The sequence below is a fragment of the Hevea brasiliensis genome, chromosome 7, assembly GCF_030052815.1.
Source record: "Hevea brasiliensis isolate MT/VB/25A 57/8 chromosome 7, ASM3005281v1, whole genome shotgun sequence".
NCBI lineage: Eukaryota > Viridiplantae > Streptophyta > Magnoliopsida > Malpighiales > Euphorbiaceae > Hevea > Hevea brasiliensis.
In genome coordinates, this window is record NC_079499.1 from 100,580,556 (window position 1) to 100,603,203 (window position 22,648).

The window sequence follows — 22,648 nt, forward strand, 5'->3', positions numbered from 1 at the left end:
AAGTTAGAAGTTCCATGGGTGCTAGCAGGGGATTTTAACGATACTTTGCATTCAGAGGAAAGGAAAGGGGGTTCGCTTAGAAGAGGGGCTGGTTGTCGACTTTTTCAAAGGTGTTTTGCTGAACTGAATTTATTGGATTTGGGGTACAAAGGGCCTCATTTTACTTGGTCCAGAAGTGGGGTTTGCGTCAGGCTTGATAGAGCTTTATGCAATGCTCTTTGGCCCATGAAGTTTCAGGAAGCGTCGGTTTTTCATTTGCCAAGGGTGAATTCGGATCGCAGGCCTATTTTATTACGATGTTTGAATGTGCAGCAAGGAGATAGAAGTTTGAGGCCTTTTCACTTTCAGGCAGCGTGGCTTCTTCATGGGGGGTTTAATGATTTTATTAAGGAGAATTGGAAGGAGGAAGGGACATTCATGAATCAGGTGGGGAATATTACAGAGGGGCTAAAAAAATGGAATAAAGAAGTGTTCGGGAACATTTTTTATCGGAAACGAGGTTTGTTGAATAGAATTGAAGGGATTCAAAGAGCTCTGGAGAGACATGATTCAAAGAAGTTAAGGGATGTGGAAAGGAATTTGTTGACTGAGTTAAATGAAGTTTGTCTCCAAGAGGAAATTTTTTGGTATCAAAAGTCTAGAGTGGATTGGATTAATTTGGGTGACAAAAATACTAATTTTTTTTTCGCATGAAAACAGTTACTAGAAGGAAAAGAAATAAAATTGAAATGTTGAAATCTGATGTAGAAGATTGGATTAGTGAAGGGGAGGACCTCAAGAAGATGGCTGTGAGTTATTTTAAAACTCTTTATACTGAGGATAAAAGGGGAGATAATGAGTATTCAGTTAAAGAGCAATTTCCTTGTGTTTCGGTGGAGCAAAAGGATTCGTTGTTGCAAGTTGTTTCTTCTGCTGAAGTTAAGGTTGCTCTGTTTGACATGAAACCGTGGAAGGCTCCGGGTGTGGATGGGCTACATGCAGGCTTTTATCAGACTCAATGGAATGTGGTGGGTAATCGATTGGTGGAAGAGGTGCGTTGAGTGTGTAGAGGTGGTACAGTTGAGGAAGAGTTGAATAGGACATTGTTGGTTTTGATTCCTAAGGTAGAGGTGCCACAAAGTATTTCGCAATTTAGGCCGATTAGTCTTTGTACAGTGGCCTATAAGGTTATTACTAAGGTGTTAATGAATAGATTGAAGAGAATTCTTCCTAATATTGTGGGTTATACTCAAACAAGTTTTATCCTAAGAAGAAGCATTACTGATAATATTGTGGTGGCACAGGAATTGATCCACTCGATGAAGAAGAAGAAAGGAAAGAAAGGGTTTATGGCCATTAAAGTTGACCTTGAAAAAGCATATGATCGGGTCAGCTGGAGGTTTCTTCACGAGACATTGATTGATGCAGGGTTGCCTTTGCAATTTGCAGATGTAGTCTTGAATTGTATTTCTTCTTCTTCCATGCAAGTTTTATGGAATGGAGAAGTCACTGAGACTTTCAAGTCGGAGAGGGGTCTTCGGCAAGGAGATCCCCTTTCTCCTTATTTGTTTGTTCTAGTGATGGAACGCTTAGCACATGACATTAATAGGGCTGTCCAAGAAAAATTGTGGAAGCCGATTTATTTGGGCAAAGAAGGTCCTCCTCTTATAAATCTTTTCTTTGCTGATGATTTATTGCTCATGGCAGAGGCTTTGATGGACCAAGCTACTTGTATTAAAAGAGTTTTATGTGAGTTTTGTAGCTGCTCTGGGCAGCGGGTGAGTTTATAAAAAACTAGAGTCTATTTCTCATCTAATATTCCTCATCAGTCTAGGGAGGATATCTGTAAGGAGTTGGGGGTGTTGGAAACACAAGACTTGGAGAGATATTTGGGTATGCCTTTGATTAGTGCGAGAATTACTAAGAAGACTTACGAGTTCATTTTAGACAAGGCTAAAAAATGCTTATCAAGGTGGAGTGCTAATAATCTGTCATTTGCAGGGCGGGTAACACTTACGCAATCTTTTTTAGCTACAATGCCAGTTTATGCAATGCAATCCACCAAAATTCCAGTGTGGATATGTGATCAATTAGATAAGCTTTGTCGTGATTTTATTTGGGGATCTATAAGAAATAAGAGAAAAATCCATCTGGTTGCTTGGAATAAAATATGTCAGCCTAAATGCAATGGTGGATTGCGGTTGAGTAATTTGAGAGCTTTTAATATTGCTTTCCTCATGAAACTTTGTTGGGGTTTATTGAAGAAGACAGATGTGTTGTGGGTTAAAATGTTTCGGCATAAATATAAAGTGGATATTAATGATTCGGGGATGTTGCATGGGAACCATAATGGGTCATTTCTTTGGAGAGGCCTGGTTGAGGCTTGGAATTATATGCAAAAAGGGTTGGTGTTGGCCTTAGGAAATGGTCGATCCATTAGATTTTGGACAGATATATGGCTTCCAGGAGAAAGGAAATTAATAGATTATGTCTCTCATAATATTCCTGAGGAGTGGATGAACGGAAAAGTTAGGGATTTTGTTTCGAAAGAAGGAATCTGGAATTGGAGTAAGTTTGATGTTTTTTTACCACCGAATGTCTTATTGGTGATTGCAGCAATACCTCCTCCCTCTGATGATGCAGGTGAGGATGTTATTTTATAGGGAGGAACTGCTTCATGATCTTTTTCTGTTAAATTTGCGTATTTGTTAGTTACTAAACACTCTTGGGGAGAGATGAATTTGTTATGGAAAATTATTTGGTGATGGAAAGGCCCTCAGAGAATAAGAGCTTTCCTATGATTAGTTGCTTCAGAGAAGATTCTGACTAATAGGAAGAGGGTTCGATGAAACCTAAGTATGACAGCTGTTTGTGATATTTGCTCTGTGGGTGAGGAGTCGATTCTGTATGTGTTAAGAGATTGCTCGGTAGCGAGGGTAATTTGGGACAAAGTGACTCCTTCAGATAAGCGAGGTAAATTTTTTAATTTCTCTTTATCTATCAAGGACTGGTTGATGGAAAATCTATGTGATGAGAGTTGTTCTTTCTTGGGGGCTCCATGGGATTTTTGTTTTGGGATAATTTGTTGAGTTGTGTGGAATTGCAAAAATAAAAGAATTTTCTCTGATGAGAATGTTTCGGTGGAAGGATGTATTTCATTTGTTAGTGTTCAAGTAAGAGATTTTATGAAAGCTTTGATTTTGAGGAAAGTTTCAGGGAAGTGTCTTCCAGACAAGGAAGTGAGGCATATCAGTTGGGAGCCTCCAGCTGATGGGTGGGAGAAATTAAATGTTGATGGAGCAGTTAAAGGAGCTTATAAACATGCTTATGTGGGTGGACTGATTAGGAATTCCCTAGGGCGATGGTGTGCTGGTTTTGCTTCATTTATTGGTTCCTGTTCAATTTTGAATCCTGAATTATAGGCTATTTTGGAAGGGTTGAATTTGGCTTGGAGAAGAGGTTGTAAGAAGCTTATTGTTGAATGTGACAATTTGAAAGTGATTTCTATGTTAAAGGGCAACATGGAACCTCATGCATTCTGTTCTTCACTCATTTATAGTATTTTGGATCTTGTTAAAAGAGATTGGGAGTTGGATTTTAGGCACATTTATAAGGAGGCTAATAAATGTGCAGATTGGCTTGCTCAATGGGTTGTCTCTCGAAATCAAAGTGTGTTTAATCTTCTGCAGCCTTCTACTGGTTTGAATCAGTGGCTCTTGCATGACCATTTGAAAGTGGCCTATTCTCGGACTGTCATTGCTGGTGTTTAGAGCTTTGGCTCTTTCTTCTATCTACCAAAAAAAAAAAAAAGTGTCATGAAAAACTAAATTTAAGTTTTAAAAGTTTAAGCATTCGTAGAGATTTTTTAAATTAATTATTGTTTTAAAATAATAATTTATAATTATTTTGATTGTGTAAAAATAAAATAAATAGATACAAATTTTTATGTCATAAAAAATTAAATTTTTAGTTTTATTATTTAAATTATTTTCATAATTGATGGCAAAATTTAATTTTAAATATTAAATTTGAAAATATATTATTCTCAAATTTGGAGGAAAATTTTGAGGGACGCTAATAAAATTAATCACTTAAATTAAAATTTTTAATAATTTTAATATAAAAGTCACTAAAACTTTAATTTTTGTTTAATAGAGTTACTTACTATATAGAAAATAAAATAAAATAAAATAAACTAATTGGAGCCTTAGCATGGAGAACATGCTTTTTATTGATCAGTTAAATTAAATGTTTTATTAATATGATTAGAATCTTTAAATTAAGATAATTAATTTTATTATTATATAAATAATCATCTTAAATTTATTATATAAATGTGTAATAACACAAAGTTTTGTGCTTTCAATTTAAAATCTATTTCTATTCAACGAAAATGATTTATTTTCTTTTTAAAAATAATTAGAAAATAAAAATAAGAGAAGAGAGAGAGAGTGAGAAAAGAAATAAACATTTTGAATTTTTTTTTTTATTATTCATTGGGTAAACTTAAAAATGAATAATTTGAAGAACACAGCCCAACTGAGAAGGTAGGCCATTAATTATATAAGGTGGTCCATCAATATTAATTGAAAGAGTCCGTGCACAGTGAGCTGAAACGATATGAAAAGGGGCTCAAATGGCCTGGACCAAACAACTGGACCAAGCTATAAATGAACAATGGCTTTCACCGCCGTCCCTTCACCTCCGTACCTCAGCGAGGGGTGGCCACCACCATGTCGGTCCGGATTAATATTGAATCAGAAATCAGAACAGATGATTTTGATTTTGATTCGATAAATTTAATGATTGAATTTTTTATTTTTAAAAGGAAAAATGTTAAAAAAAAAAAACAGTAACCCAAGTAATTAAATCTTAATTAATTAAGTTAGTTGTATGTGTTTTTTTTTTTAATTATTTTGATTCAAAACTGATCAAAGCAGTTGATTGTAATCTGATTTAAATACAGTTTTAATCAATTCTGAGTTTAAATTACTGCAATCTTATTCTAATTCAGTTATAAATTAAACTGAAACTCAGTAGCCCAATCCTAATATCCATTTCATGTCGCATTTAGGCATTTAGGTTTTTTCTTTATTTAGGATTCTCTATTAAGTTTAGAAGATCAAGAGTATTAATTATTTTTTAAAAAAAATATTTTTTTATTAAATATAATAAATATTTATATAAAATAATTAAGTGAGATAAAAGATAATTTAATCAATTATTAGTATATTTTTATAAAAATAAGATTTTCATCAATTTCTTAATTACTATATAAAATCTAAATGCGATAGATAAACATGGATGGAGAGAGTATTTCTTAAATAACCAAGAAAATAAATTAGAAAGTAATAATGACACTAAATAATAAGTAAATAATTTTTACATTAATTTCTTCAGATCATTTTTTTTAAAATTTTTTTAAGAACCTTATTTCTTAAAACATAAAGAGAATTTAAAAAATAAAAAAATTTTCTCTTTTGTCCTACAAATAAAATAAAATAAACATTTTTTTAACTGACTTGGCCAAAAAAGATAAGAGGGTAAAGGGAAAAGAGGGGAGAATAAAAACTTATAAATAAATAAAAAAACTAAGTATCTATAAGCATTAAAATTGGAGGACTAAAATTATTTTTCAAAGAAAAAGTATAATTTTAGATAATATTAAAAAAATAGTTTAGGAAAATTATTTTGTTGTTTTAGTATTTTTATAATTAAAATTTATTAAAATTAATTTTAATTTTTTTATATTTCCTAATTAGTATATTTAAAATAATATTTTTCTTAAAAGCAGATTCAAGGGTAATATCAAACAGATGCTAAATGTATTTTGATTAATAGTAAAATATTATATAATTTTTAATTTTGATTAATTTGAGTCAATTGCATAAATTGAAAACATTTTTATAAATTTTGCATAAAATTATTTAAATATTTTTAATTATTCTTTTTAATCTATAGGCATACATATTCAATTTTAATAAATTAAAATTAAAGTAGGCATTTAAAAGTGTGGTTGGCTTTCATTTTAGAGGCTAAACTCACAATTTCATTTAAAGTGTGGTTAATTGTGAGTTTGAGTGTGGGATTAAAATTTTAAGCTAAAGTGGTTTCAGATTTTCTTTATTTTTTATGTCAATATTTTTAGTTTTTTTATTTAAAAAAATTTGTAAGTTTAATGATAATTATAAATTACACAACGAAAATAACTTATACCAAGTATATGGAGAAATTTACACTCAATATTATTCATTTCATTTATTTTTTCTAATTATTTTCTGATCAAATTAATTAATATGATAATATAGGCCTAATTACATTATGCATAGTACAAGAAAAGTACTGTTCAACTTGACTTGGATTACGATATTTAATGTAGAGCATAGCATGGGCAGCTGGGCATATGTCTTGGAGACAAAAATTCTACTGGAATACTAGTATTGTCAATTGGCATTAATTGTTGAAATTTATGTATATTGATTAATGATGTGAAAACGAGTGTTATTTTCATAGAAGAATTTTTCCCACAGATAGGAGGCATCTATCAATCCAGTCCTCTCCAAGTCCAGATTTTGGAGGTGGTCCACTTGAGAAAAATGGATCATCATCCTCCAGGAGCTGGCCTAATATGTACCTTGGAGGTTCTTAAGGAGTGCCTGCAACACAATCCTGTTATAAATTTATATAGGCAATAAAATTCAGTATAGAAGAGAAGATGCAGATGAGAGATAGAGATGAAGAGATGAGGCCTTTAGTCTGCTGAAGAACACCATTTTATTACTACCTTATAATCACTAACATGAAGCAAAGGACAAGATACATGCGTTGAAAATTAAAACAGTAAAGCACTATTCTATCATTGCAGAAGGGAAAATAAAGAAGAGCTAAGTTTTTAGTAGCAGAGGGGATAATTTGTAGCTAGTCTAGGTTCTGAAACAGAGGGAAGTACAAAAACTTCGTTCCATTTTATTAATGCAGAAGAAAATAAGGAGAATATATGGCAAGCAGAGGTAATTTTTTGGTAGCAGGATGATTAATTAAGCAAAATCAATCAATCCCGTTTGTGTTTTTTGGGAATGACCATGATATCCTGCTTGTTGTGGACTGTCAGGCCACCTTCCTCAATCAGAGGGAAGTCCTCAAACTTGTGTCCTCTAGGCATCTCATAGTCCCATCCATACAAAAGATTTGACAATATGTACTTCGCAGCAGTGGTGCCCATAGCCAAACCAGGGCAAATCCTGCGACCAGCTCCAAATGGTACCAACTCAAAGTGAGACCCTCTGTAATCAACTTCACTGTTCAAAAATCTGTCTGGGAAAAACTCTTCAGGATTGTCCCAGATGGTAGGATCTTTTCCCATACCCCAGGCGTTGACGTAAATTGTTGTTCCTGGGAGAATATCATATCCACCAATCTTGCAATGCTTCATGCTGAAGTGTGGAACTAGTAGTGGAACTGGTGGATGCTTCCTAAATGTTTCTTTTACTATGCAATCAATGTATTTGATCTTCTCCACCTCTTTTCCTTCTACTCTTCTCTTATTCGGACCAACAGCTCTTCTCACTTCTTCTTGTGCCCTCTTCATCAGTTTTGGGTTCTTGAGCAGCTCTGAGAATGCCCATGTTATTGTCACTGCACTTGTATCGATTCCACCCACAAAGACGTTCTACAAAAAAATTATAATTTCTCAATATCAGCCCGAGATCTGCAAATGAGTTGCAAGCAATCATAATTTATAAGTTTTAAAAAAAAAATCTATTTCACTTCCAAGATTACATTATTAATAAATTAATTTAATATAATTATTATTGTCCCATTTTAATTGGAATTGAATTTCTTACCCTTTGTCTCCACTTTTTTGCTGAGAAACTTCACATCCTCAAAATTTTATCAGGTGAAAATTAAGAATATTTAACAGGGGATTGATCTTACCATGAGAATAGCCTTCAGGTGATCCTTGGTGATTTTGAAAGGGGCACTCTCGTCCTTCATCAACCCAATCAACACGTCAACAATGTCTTCAGTTTCTGGTTTAGGCCTATTAGGATCAAGATGCTGTTCAATAACCTTCTCGAAGTAGCGATCGACGTCGGCAAATGTCTGCTGCCTCTTAGCAAGAGCCCCTGTCAAAGAATCAATAAATCTTCCAACAACTGTGAAGAAATTCTCTGCGTGGAAGCTATCCAACATGTCCATGGTTGCAGCCAGCACCTTCACAAAACCATCCCTGAACTCTTGCTGAGCATAAGTAGTCCTTCCAAATGCAATTGTACCGATGATCCCATCCATCATGTTGAACACTTTCTCAGTGAGATTAACTGGGTTTGGACAAGAACCATCCAAGATTTCAATCAACTTGTCCATTTGCTCCTCCCTTGCATACCAAAACGTCTGCACTCTTCTCATGCTAAGAAGCTCAAAAATGAAGAGCTTACGCATTTCTTTCCAGTAATCTGAGTATGGAGAAAATATAACATCCAAGAAGTTATAAGACAATTGTCCTGGACCTACTGATAGTGGGCGGCTACAGCACTCAACATCTCGGTCTTTCATGAGTTCCTTGGAGGTTTCAGTGCTGGAGAGTACAACAGTAGGGCATCTACCGAGTTGAAGTTGCATGACAGGGCCATATTTCTTGGCCATTTTCCAAAAATCGACGTAAGGTTGGCTACTCAATTGGTGAAGATTGCCAATGAGGGGAAGCTGTCGAGGTCCTGGAGGGATCTTGAGTCCTTTCTTTTTGTTGTCGTCTTTGCCTCTGAAGAGAAGCAAAGTGAGAATTGGAAGAAGAAAGACTGCAAGAATGGAAAGCCATTGTGGAGGGAGTGAGGTTATGGTGGCTACCGACATCTTTAATTTTGTTTTGCTTCACTGCCATTTGCAAGTGCCCCCTCCCCCTTTATAAAATCAGCTAACCAGGGGATGGTGTTTGTATTTCAATCACCATCAGTGAAATAAATAAATAAATAAATAAATAAATATATATATATATATATATATATATATATATATATATATATATATATATATATATATTATTTTTCATTATACAGTATATTTAATCTTATTGATTGGCATTAATTATAATTAATTAATTAATCAAGTTTCTTTGGAGACATAATTAGATATTTTTAATGCTTTTTTTTATTAATATTCGGATTAATTACTTTTTTTATCTATGTGTTGTACTATAATTAATATTTAAATTTACATATTTTAATAATAATAAAAGTTAAGAAAAATAGATGAATATACATAAGCATATAATAAAATCAAATTATAAAAATATTTTAGTTTATTTTTAAAATATAAAAATTTGTATATTGATTATGATATAAAAAAAAAAGTAATTTATCCTTAAAATTTCGAGTTTATATTTCATCTAAATCAGCAAAAACATTTAAAATTTAAAAGATTTTTTTGTCTAGAATCATATGAGTAGTAAATTTCGTTTATATTTTAATTTATCGAATGGAGAGGTAGACACAGATGTTATGGGCAATTATTGTTGAGGAGCTTAATATTATATCTTATATTAATAATAAATTGAATTTAAATATAATATTTTTATAATTTGATTTTTTTTAATTTAATATACAGTAAATTATATATATTATTATAAATAAATAAATTTAATTAACTAATTTTTAATTTTTAAAATTAAGATTTTAATATTTATTATGACATGACTGTTTTTATTGACCATATATCACACAAATAAAAAAAAAACAAGTCAAATGATTATTATTATAAATGCAGACCAATTTAGGTTTATGTTTGAATGACCCAATTCACCAAGTCAAACCTGACCAACCAAGTTAAATTTATTAAAAGAAGAGAATTTAGGCGGTAAATAAGTGAGACTTTGATCATATTTAAAAGAAAAAAACAAAAAGACAATAAAAAGAATACAATGTGTTTAAGCACTTTGATACATAAGAAATTATAATTTAATTTTTATTAATTTAATATTATATATTTTTTTTTATTATTAAATGTGATCTAAATTATTAGTTATATACATGACTTTAAAATTTAAAAAAATATTATAAATATGATATTAATGTATCGCTCCGTCTTCGTCATATTATCATTATTTAATAATAATTAATAATTTAAATAATATTTACTAATAAAAAAATATTAAGCATCAAACTGATAAAAAATAAATGACATTCCTTGTATACCAAAGCGTGAAGTTATATAATTTTTTTATATACTTTTTTCTATTTAAAAGTCAGTAAATTATTTAAAAAGTCATTTAATTTTGAATTTATTTATGTATAAAAATTTTTGAGGAGATGGGTCTCCAGTCGCTTTCGTCCCTCAATGATTAATTAGTTTGAAGAAACGTGTTTTTTCATCACAATTGGAATGCCTTGTCACCACAAAACTCTTCCCATATATATATTGTCGGCCATGCAATAAATTGATCTTGAGGGGAAAACCCAACTAGCTGTTTGGATTGACAGGAAATTAGAGAAAATGTAAGAGAAAGTAATCTTATTTTTATTAAAAAATAATATTTTATAAGTTAATTAAATATAATATTAAAAAAATCATTCTAATCGGTACTTATAAACATCGTATACTTTTAAAATCTTAAGAGAATTATCAAATGTTTATATCCCATTTATGTCTATTAAATGAGTCTCACTATAATATTAGAAATTCATTTATTTTAAATAATTTTTACCTGAACTTAGTTTATTATCTATCCAAAATATAAATATATGATATTTATATATTTAATAAATAAATATCACCATATATCTTGTATTTTAAATTCATAATGAATAAATTATTATAAATTAAAAAAAAAAAAGAAAAATCCGATAGATTGCTAAAGGTTGATGAATTTTTCTTACCCAGCTAAACCGTATTCATCATAGACCTTAGATACAGAATATAAATGAATCTCATATATTTATATTTTAGGTCCATAATAAACTTAATCTAAATAAAAATTTTCCAATTATTGATATAATGCACCGCCCGAGTTTTCCATTTTTAAATCGGTTACTTTAACCATACTGCCAAGACTCATATATACATTTGTTTTATTAATTTCAAGACTTAAATGTGAGATTTTAAAATTTTGAAGACCGGCAATTTAATTGGTCAAAGAATTACTACTGTACAACCACAACCAGCATTTGACAATTTGGTACAACTTACAATCACATAAGAAGGGAAATGAAAACTTCTCCATTAGTAAAGTCTGGTGCATATTTGGAGACGTTACTTTGTTTTCTTTCTTTTCCCATTGTCGAATTACCATTACAACATCAATATACAGTGATTTTCTTCTTTTAATTCTTTTTTTCTTTGTTTCTTTTGATTGTTGAAAAAAGGGAATTTGTAATTAATTTATTTTTTTTTTAGAAAATCAATGTCAAATAGAATCTTTTAAAAAATATATATATTTTCATTTTAAAATACTTGAATTTAAGCATTGTAACAACGCTAGGTCAAAAGAAACTTTTTAGGAGAAATTAAAAAATAAAAAAAAATAATTTAATATTAAATAAATATTTAATCATTCTTCTTTGTCAATTTGATCATGAAAAAATATATATTTAATTTAACTTGTAATTATATTTAAATTATAAATAATATTTAAATAATTTGGTTCACATGCAGCCACGTGGTGTACCTAAGAAATTTTTTCTTTTTCCATATGTGAAATGTAGAGCAGATTTTGAGATAATTGAAGGAAAGGAAAGCATGTTACCTATTACAATTGACGTGGCGAAAATGTATCAGCATTGCCATTGAGAACTCTTCTCTATAAATAGCCAAACATGCAACGCAACCTGCACAATACAGCGAAGAGAGAAAAGCATAGTAAAGAGTTAGATATATCCTCAGAAAAATGGCAGTCACGCATTTTGTTCTCATTCATACTATTATTTCAAAAAAATTTCACTAAAGAAGGATACAGATCGATTAAGAGAATTCATGTGCATATCGATTCAGATAAAATATTTTTACTCGAATCTTAATATTAGCAAATACAAAATTACAAATCAGACAAGGTTTATAAGGTCATTGGTGGGATCATAAACTGATGCTTACAAAGAATAAGGAGGTAGCTCATATTCTCCAAGAGGTGGCTGATACATATGTTTGCCTTTGAAGCATTTATTATTATTATTTTGGGTGTAACTATAAATAAATTATCTCATACTTTCGTGTGGGAATAGATTAAGTTTCACCAAAAAATAAAGTTGTTTATGTTTTGCTTTAATTTTACTAATTTCAAATATAATGTGAGTTTTATTTTGGGGAAGCTACCCCTTTTGTGTAGCCTATTCTATATTTTTTTAAATGAAATAAATAAATAAATAAATTTATTAAGTGTTTAATAATAATTTAATTTTTTAAAATTATAGATCTTCCTTCATTTTTTTTTTTTCAAAGACTGATTAAGTGTTGTATGAGATGCGAACTCCTGTTTGTTGAACAAGAATTTGATTGGGTTTGACATGACCCGATCTACAAAAGGGTTCACTCATCGTAGCCAATTAGCCATAGGCCAGCTAGGCAAAGCCAAAAGATTCAAAGATAACAACAAGATTTCACTTTCCTTTCTTAATTTTTCCTTGTCTTTATTATCTTTGCTACTTTCATTTATGAGTTGTGAGTCACATATAATGAGTTGCTATCATGCCTCGTCATTGACGCGCGTTCCACAATTTTTGAATAGGAAGCAGTCCTTCCCATCCACCCTCATGGGTAGTACGAAAGTTGAGAATAAAATGCGTGAGTTCCATTTTCTCACAAAATTCTCAGGTCTTTGCGTTGGTGTTCTCATTTCATATATACTAATAGCTTCACTATTTTTAATAATATTTCCAATAATAATGTTAAACTTATTAATTCTTGCTTCAATAAGTCTTTGAATCTAATTACATTAGCTTATTGACTTACTACAATTCTTAATATTTAATTAAATTTTTGTTAATTGAACTATCAAATTAATATTTAGTTAATTTGAAATCAATTGAATTAATTATGTTTTTCTACTCTAAATGAAAAACGAAAAATATAAATTAAAAATAAACTATATATCATTAATATATACATATTAAATTGAAAAAAAATATATTTTTCGTCACTATTCGAATGAATTCAACAGTGGATGAGAATTCACTTACGGCAAGCTATAGCCCGTAGTGCAGGGGACCTTTGATGGAACCAATATATATATATATGAAGAAAAGTAAATTTCATTAATAGAATCACCATAAACATGGGAAAAGTTGATAAGAACTGTCAATTCATCACCGCAAGTGGTTGCATGATAGTTAAACGTAGAGTGCGATAGGACCAGGCAATTGCATTATTATTTTTAATTATGATGTTGATTTTTGACATTGAAATTACTCCTATCAAAGAAAAAAAATTGCATTTGGATAGGATATTTACATGAAAGATGTGGTTCTCATTGCTTGAAGCCGAATTGACTGAGAACATGGAACTATTATCGTTTCCTTTGAAATTTATATTAACGATCTAATATGGGAGGAACTAAAATTTAAATGTCAACTTAACATTAACATTATATATAATACATAAAATAGAGTGTATTACTTTTTTAATTCACGGAAATTATTTATTTTTTATAGTAAAATTTTTAATAATTTTTTTATTATATAGTAACAAGTAATCAGAGAAAAACTTATCTTTAATTTGTAAATGTCAGTAATTCTGAATGATACGATTTGATTTAAAGTTGAACTATGAATAAACAATTTTGGTTGTAAAAATTTTTGCTTGGTTTTGGATTTTGAGTACCTTTTTTCCTCTATAAATTTGCTCTTTACTTAATAAAAAAAATAATTTTATCATATGGTTATTGAACTTATTGTTCAATTCTTGCAATTGATAAGAGTTGATCATAACATTAAAAATGTCAACTTTGTAATGATATTATATTAATTATAGAAAAATTAAATTTAGGTTTTAAGAGTTTAAGTGTTTGTAGAGATATTTTTAAATTAATTAATATTTTAAATAGTAATTTATAATTATTATAACAAATAGTAACTAAAAATTTTGACTCTATAAAGATAAAATGAATAGAGAAAAATTTTTATGCTACACAAAATATAAGATTTTTTTACTTTAATATTTTTTTTAATAATTACTGGTAACATTAATTTTAAATATTAAATTTAATAAAATTATTGTTCATAAATTTGAAGAAAATTTTTTGGATACATTAATAAAATTAATCACTAAAATTAAAATTTTAATAATTTAAGTAAATATAAAATTATTAAAATATCTTTTTTTTTTTCCAAAAAAAAAAGGGGGAGACCCCCTTTATCACAAACATGGGTATGCCCTTGGATATAAATAGAATAAATTACATTAGTGGAGTTCTTATAAGAACAAAATTAGGAGTTCTTATAAGAACAAAATTAGAAAAAATAATTTTTAGTAAGAGGTTTTGCCTTTTCTTTGGAAATTCCTTTCCATCTTTTCTCATTATTTCTTCTCTTCATTTTTCTTTAATATTTTCATCGATAACAACCCCATTAATTTCCTTCATTTTTTTTTTTTGATTTTATTGAATAACTTCTAAATCTATATTCATTTAGAACATATTATGAGCATATCTCTTTAGATCTACACTATTAATAGTTTTTTAGTGAATAAATTTTTATATTTATTTTTTAAATAGATATTAAATATATGTGCTACTTCTTAATGGTTTTTATTTTTATTTTTTATATTTCTCTATTTTAATGAAGTTACTCCCTTATTGAAAAGGTTTTATTTGTATTTATTGGTAAATTATCACATCTAATGGCAGATATTTGCTTAAAGATAAACAAGAAATAAACTACAAACGATTTTTGCATTGAAATGCAAAGTAGTGGGAGTCAAAAGGGGATCTATCAACTTGGGTCTAGATTGATGTGCGTCAACATTCCAACACCAGGCCCAGCAATATCTAGCTTCCTATGACCTGACCCGTCAATATTCCATTTTAACAAATCCAAAGTCAGCCTTTGTGTATAATGCAGATTTCTATGGCTTTGGACAAAGAAGCCCAAAATTTACTTAAAATTGACTTGTTTAGATTTGATCCAATTAACCTGAATTTTCATTCAACAGGTAAATTAATAAAATTATCATTTTATGGAAAATTAACTTATCTCCCCGAAATGGTGCAACTCATAAATCAATTAAAATTCTTTATACATATAATGCATTTTCCCTCATTATAATAAACATAAAAAATAAAATAAAATCTTTATTAATAATATTATAGTTTACATGAAATAATTTATAACAAAATTATTGCAGTACACATACACAATCAAATATGTCTTCCATAGCGTACATGTATAACAGTAAATGGTTCAAAGATAAACATATGTATCAGCCACCTCTTGGAGAATAGTAAAGAGGTCATTAACCCTTGAAAGCATCAGCTTGTGACCTCCATCGGGGACTACATAAAGCTTTTCTGGTTTATAGTTTTGTATTTGCCATTGATGAAAATCCTCAGTCATTATTTTGTCCTCGTCGCCGTAGATATAAACTTTCTTAATCGATCCATAACCTTTCTTTGTGAAGAATTCTCGTTTGGCTAAAATTTCTCGAAATGTTGATCCCTTCCTTGTTGACATTTTCGCCAATTCAAGATCCTTGAAAAGAAAATATAGATAAATATATAAATGAAAATTTGGACAGGGAAAAACTAATTTTTTTTCTTTTAAGTTTAGGTAATTTTTATTTGGAGAAGTGGAAAAACTAAACTAAATAATGGTTTTCATAAAAAAGTAATTAAGAATTCGTTATTGACTGAGGCAAAAGAACACAAAATTCCAGCTAATTAATGATATTGTTGTATTATAATTAAAAAAAAAAACTTTTTTATATAAGTTTAATTACATTGAATTAAAAAGTATAGATTAAATTAATAAAAAAAGATGATACCTCAGGATGACAATCCGTATAAATATAATTCTCCATAAGATAGGTGCCTAATTTCACTGTGGTTATGGTGTCGTCTCCATTGGTATATGATTCAAATACACTGTCCTTCCAATCCGGAAAGACCTTCATAAACTGTTGCCAGACACAATTAAGAGAGAAACAAATTAAGAAAACAGAACATATTGCAAATCTAAGCATGCAGGGTCTTGATAGAACATAAGTTATATATATGTAAGTACCTTATCCAGAACATAAGATGGGCTATGAACGGTGTCTGGCATTAGTGAATTATGAAAAACGGCAGCTGCAATCTTGTCTGTGTATTTATCGCAAGCAATAGCAACATTGATGCCTCCACAGCTCTCGCCAACAAGAATTACGTTTTCTCCTTCAGGGATTGTTTCCAAGAAATTCAACAATGGTTCAGAGTAGGCATCAAATGAGCCAACTTGCTCAATTATCCTAAGGTCAATACCACTGGCGACAAGGTCCAATGCAGTGACCTTATGGCCAGCTGCCTCGAGCACGGGTTTGAGCTTGTGCCAAACCCACGCACCATGGCATATGGTATGGATAAGAACAAAATGCGCGACAGCCATTTTCTGATATAGTCTATATATACGTATCTATATAACTCTTTAAGATGGTGTTCTCTTCTCTATTTTTTGTTGTGCTTGAAAGCTTTTGCATGTAAACTATATATAGAGATCCGCTAGCTGATACATGTTCCGCGTCGCCACATGTAGCGGCCTATAAAATATTATTGGTCATTAATTCCACAAAAATCAAAGGTCAACTGAGCCATAGATTTGGATAATTCCTTGATGAGTACGAATTTACATTGGTAGACCTTTGATTAGAATCGGTCAGTCCTGGGTAGGTGGTTTAGTTTTAAAGTTCAAAGCACCAATATCATTCCAAGGTTTTATTTATTTATTCATTTATTTTAATTTTGATTCAATTATGATATTCTGTTAAATTTAACAACTAAATTTTTTTTTAAAAAAAAATCTAATTTTAATTCCAAATCAAATCAGTCAATTTTAATTCATTTTAAAAGTAAATTTGATTAATTTAGTTAAAAATTGATTATTATTTTCTCTTAGAAGAATTTAAGGTAAGCAAATAAACCTTTAAAAGAGACAAGTTGTACATTTATGTATCATTTATTATATGATATATGTATTATATGATGAATAAATTAATGTCTACTTGAATTTATGTTTTAAAATCATTAAGCAAAGTATGTGGAAGCTTCAATCCAACCATATAGTCAATATATATATATATATATTCCAATTCCACATGATAAACTCCAGAAAAAGGGGGGAAACAGCATTTCTGGGTAACTACTATCAACTATATTATATTTTCTATTAAATATATAATTGTTTTAATTTTACATATGGGAGTCATCTTTCGTTGAATGGTGTTTATTGACTTTGGAATGGAGAGTATGATATACTACAATACCCATAGATTTCTTGCACACAATTCTCAACTGGGATCATCCTCTTGAAGCAAGATTCCAATTGCGCTTTAATAAATAGCTCGATATTATGAATAACTTGAAAGTATTTCCCTTATACTTTCAATTAGAGTTGAAGGTGGAAGATTTTGATTTCATCTGTTAATAAACTGGTTAATAAATTGATCTGAATTCAATGAAACTGGACAATAATATTTAGAGGGGTCAAATAGAATTATGAAATAGTTTATTAAATATTTTATCCACATATAATTAAAAATTTGTACAAATTATTATCATTCTAAACTATTGAATTTGAAAATAAAAAAAATAATAAAATCACTAAATGTAACACCCATAATTTTTAAATTTATTATTTTGTGGGTAAATATTAATATTTTATTTTATTTAAATTTTAGAAAATTATTTAAAATTTTTTAGATTTTAGAAATCAGGTTCGATTTTCTAAAAATATAAAACTTTGATGATTTTTAAAAACTAATTTAAAGATCATGTGGCAAAACTAAAAATATATTTGAACTTTACGAATTTTTCTGAGTTTTCTATAATTTTTTCAGAATTTTTGGGCTTCGTTTTCGGTCCCAAAGTAGAGTAAAAAATTTAAAATTTTGTATCCTGAATTGGACTAATAGAATCGAACCAGACCAGATCAGACTGATCGAATCGGACCGGCCTTTTCTTTTTCTTCTTCGTCCTCTCTTCTGCACGCCCGACGTCTCCTCTCTCTCTCCCATTTTCTGTCTCCTCTCACCTCCCCTCGCCGCGCCGCCGCCACCTCAACCCTCCCCACTAGTCGGCACACCGCCCCAGTACCTCCCCGCCGCCGGCTGACACTCCAGGCGATCGGAAACGACGGGCGAAGTTCCCCCTGCGCCATCACATTGCTTCGCCTTTCCGACCAAAATTCGGCTGATCCGGCTACCGATCAGACTGAATCTTGTATCAAAACTCTTCTACATCTCGAGAGCTTTCCATAGACACCAAGAACACCAAAATCCATCGAGCGGTTTGCCCAATTTTTGTTTGGGAAGTTTTAGCCTATTTTGACTTTTGGGCTAGATTTCTCGCAAACCGTGAACCTCAAGAGAAAACTGAGAGTACCGGAGTACTCCACTCGTCGAGAGTTTCGCGGCAATATAAATTTCAAAATTTTTCGACACTATTTTTCGGTGGGTCCCACGAAACTTTATAGTGTTTTTTCGAGCACTAAATGAGATTATAAAATTTCATAAAAATTATGTACTAACCCCCGTATTGTGAGCTTCGTGTAGGTATCTTCGATTCATGGAAATTTAACGGTTGCCCAGGTTTGTAAATTGCTGGCCAGATAGACAGGCTACCCAAAAAGTCTTGGAATTTTGTCTATATTTTGGCTACCCCACTATTGTCAAATGTCCCGAGCGTATCCACAGGGTCGAAATCGGCATAGGTAAACCCGAACCTTACTTTTTCTTAATTATCTAGTGCTTGAATGGGGTTAAAAATCCATAAAATATTCGTGATAGATTAGAAAATTATAATTCCTTTTGCATTAGTTTAGTAATATTACTAAGGACAGCATGGCAAAGTTTTAGAATTTTTAGAGCTCATTTGAGTAGTTTTTGCAAAAGGATCAATTATAAGGACTAAACTGTAATTTTACATATTGTGATTGATGACTGTTTGGATGGGCCCAGGAGGGGCTGTGTGATGTGATTGAGTTGTGGGTGTATGGTTTGTGGATATAGTAGTGCGTTTTAAGCTCTTTTACAGGTTGGGTAGGTCCTAGATATAGGAGAGACTCTGCCGAATTTTCGGCACGACTTATAACATCTTTGGTCTTTACTTAATTTGTAATGAGTCAAAGGTATTAAATAATTGTAAAAAAAAATTTTCCAGGTGAGCCGGGACAGCCTTCCTCCTCCGTCCAGCCGCCATAGTGACTTCAGTTGAGTCTGTGAGTAAAATATTAATTTTAATCGTAATTTCGATATTATTATATGTTTAAGCATACCTATGCATCACTTATAAATATATATCTATATAGTTAAATCCTAGGCATGATTTATATTGCATTTTTAAATTGATGAAGTGTCATGGATGTTGTTTGTGGTAATTTGGAGTAGTGTGTGTGTGCATTGGCGTGCGTGTAATATGGTATTTGATATGGACAGGACGGGTAGACACGGATTGAGAGACACTCATTGGGACCCGGTCCTGCAGGGTAGACACGGCTTGAGAAACACTCGCTGGGACCCCGTATTTGATTTATTAAGTGAAAGTCCGGCTTGAGAGACACTCGCTAGTAGAGGTTGGATTAAGAGGGCTGTATAGGGGATCAACTCCCATATATGTATTGTTTGACAGTGTTGGGTGTGTGAGTGATCCAAATTGCCTTTTTGATGTGATTTGTATGAAATTTATGACGATGTTGCATTTCACTCCACATGGTGCATTAGCTTTAGATAGTTATAGAGATTATGGTTAAAATTGATATTTTACTCTCTGAGTCGAATGCTCACTCCTGTTTACCTTATTTTTCCAGGATACAGGAGATTTCTTGTTGAGTTCTAACCCGCCTCTCTCTCCCTCGCAGGTCTTCTATTAATGTCTGTAATATTTGTATAATTCTGTTAACTCATAAAATTCCGCATATGTTAAAAATATTTATTTAATTTGGGTATGTAATATATTTGTCATGTTGAAGCTGTAAAGTTATTAAATGCATGTATGTTGGACTGGATGAGGGAGCCGAGCTCCCATTTATTTTTATGGCATCATAATTATATGGAGGGTGAGCTGAGCTGCCCAGATGATTATATATTGTGTTTACAAGTCGGGTGAGTAAAAAAAAAACTCCCCGTTGTATGGTCCATTTTACGGCCGGACTCTATTCGGTTGAATTCTTGAAATTGGGCCCAAATGGGCCTTAGAGTTAGGTTGAGGAATAGTTAGGCTTACTACGGGTCTCGGGGGCTTAAGGCTGGCCCAGGTCCTAGTGCCGGTCCGGCCCACAGGTTGGGTCGTGACACTAAATTATTAATTTATTTTATTTTATTCACTAATTTTCGAAAAACAATTACTAAAACATATCTTAAAATATTGTAAAAATAAATAAAATTACACATTTTTTTTTATTTTAAATTCAGAATAATTAGGGAAGAAACAGCAGTTTTTATTAAATATTTTGAAATAGTAAAAAAATGTAATATATTATATAAATATTTATGTACTAAATATTATATTAAATATTATATAAATATATTATATTATATAAATAGTAAAAAAATTGGAGGCCGATTACACATTGTTTGTGGAAGTCATAGGGCTTGGAACCATGGCCCCCTCTAATCTCCATCTTGTTAGCTAATTTCAATTGTTGTTAGTTTTAGTTTTAGTTGAATTTTAATTTCTTTAATTTACGCCAATTTCATCGTCTAAGATTAATATACATTTTGGTACTTAAATATAATTTTTATAGAAATAATATTTAATTCATCATTATATTAATTGTACAATTTTGTGCACACACGTATCAGCAACCTTTTGTTGAATAACTTGGCTTAATCACATCATCTTAAAATTGGATTAAGAAAAAAAATTAAAGTAATAAAGTTTATTTTTAAAATTAATATTTTGACTCGAAACAATTTATAATCTATAAATTTATTCGAATATAAAAAAATAATTTCTATATAGCAATTCAATGAGCAACTTAAATTAACTCGCAACTCAAATTTACCCATCATCCCTTGTAATTTAAGTATCGAAAATCAAAATATTACAACTATAAATTTGAAAGAGGTGTGCGGATATGAAGTGGAACCTTGCTTAAGAAAGTATGGAAGGAGTCGTATGAATGGAGAATTGGCAGAGGTTATATTTTATATTCTTTGGAGGCCCTAAATAGGCTTTTAACTTTTGAGGCTTTTTGGAGCAATGTGAAAAATTAGGGAGATGTTTAGTTTATGAAGAAATGTTGCAGATTTTCTCTATAATTTTTATGACATAATTCATGCATTTTAGGCATTTTAAAGCATTTAAAAATTCTAGTTTTGTTTTTAAACTTTTGTCTCGAGATCTTGCACCAAGTTTAGGCTATGATGATAGCTCTGCCAATAGCTTACTTCCTTTGCATTCTGTTTTATCTTCTGTACCATATGAATGAATACCTTTATAATTAAAATTAATAAAAATTATAAATATTAATTGTAAACTCAAATAACTCATCCAAAATGAATGTAGGACAACACATTCTAAATTTGCAAGTAAGATGGGCTCTGATACCGTATAGAGAAAATAGATTATGCTTAACTTCACACTAAAAGTTAACTTAAGGAAAAGATATTTATCCAAATCTTATATATAGCTCAAATATCTCATTCCAAACCTATGTAGAACAGCATATTGATTAGGATTGTGAATATGTTTTAAATGGATAATTTCTATTCAATTTGCCATTTTTACATGCGTATATATATTATGATGCATATACTTAATATGTAAACGTTATCTATTTCTTTCTGTTATTAATTTATCAATTCATTGAGTTTATACATATATATATATTTTTTTAATTTTAGATTATTTTGAAAATTTCAATCTTAATGATTCTTTATCTTTGTAAATTAAATTGTCATTTCTTCCGCTTCACCATTATGAGAATCTAGTTAAGGTCGATCAACATGCTCTTTTTATATTTTGTGATTTTTTTAAACTTCTTTGTGCATATATGTCTAAGGTTTTATATATCATGACTATTATTATTATTATTATTATTATTATTATTATTATTATTATTATTATTATTTTTATTAATTTTTTTTTTACCATCATTGACAGAATAGTCTCTAAAAATGTTTTATGAATGTTCTTTAGTTGTGTTAGTATCCAATTCAATAGATTGTGATAATTATAAAAATTAGATGTTATCCTTATTTATTTTTTAGCATGTCTTTATATTCAACTAAATATATTTTAGAGGGAACGCTACTATTATTTTTTTTAGTCACTCTACCTTATCGATCGATATTTAATTTTACATAACATATAGTTTTGAATATTTCACTCTAATTAACGTTCGAATTCAAAATTTTATAATTCTAAAAATAATTTCACATTATTAAGTTCAATTTCATTAATTTTTTTTTTTAAATTTGATAATCAAGTGACTTTATTTCAAATGGGTTGGAAAAATTATAAATATTAATTGCCAATGAGATAAAAGAAAAATCCATGCAT

At 30.2% G+C, this 22,648-nt stretch overlaps 2 protein-coding genes across 2 annotated transcripts; both read right to left on the bottom strand.

Annotated features, from left to right (window-relative positions):
* Positions 1 to 6,729: 6,729 nt before the first annotated feature.
* On the bottom strand, positions 6,730 to 8,858 carry LOC131168973 (2-methylbutanal oxime monooxygenase-like). Its single transcript, XM_058150311.1, has 2 exons — positions 7,915 to 8,858; positions 6,730 to 7,648 (listed from the first exon to the last, which is right to left on the bottom strand). The coding sequence occupies exons 1-2, from the start codon at positions 8,830 to 8,832 to the stop codon at positions 7,031 to 7,033; spliced, it is 1,536 nt and encodes a 511-aa protein (XP_058006294.1). The 5' UTR covers positions 8,833 to 8,858; the 3' UTR covers positions 6,730 to 7,030.
* A 6,372-nt stretch (positions 8,859 to 15,230) lies between these two features.
* LOC131181714 ((S)-hydroxynitrile lyase-like) lies at positions 15,231 to 16,619 on the bottom strand. Its single transcript, XM_058150560.1, has 3 exons — positions 16,179 to 16,619; positions 15,940 to 16,071; positions 15,231 to 15,647 (listed from the first exon to the last, which is right to left on the bottom strand). Exons 1-3 carry the CDS (start codon positions 16,536 to 16,538, stop codon positions 15,360 to 15,362), a joined length of 780 nt encoding a protein of 259 aa, XP_058006543.1. The 5' UTR covers positions 16,539 to 16,619; the 3' UTR covers positions 15,231 to 15,359.
* Between the last annotated feature and the right edge of the window lie 6,029 nt (positions 16,620 to 22,648).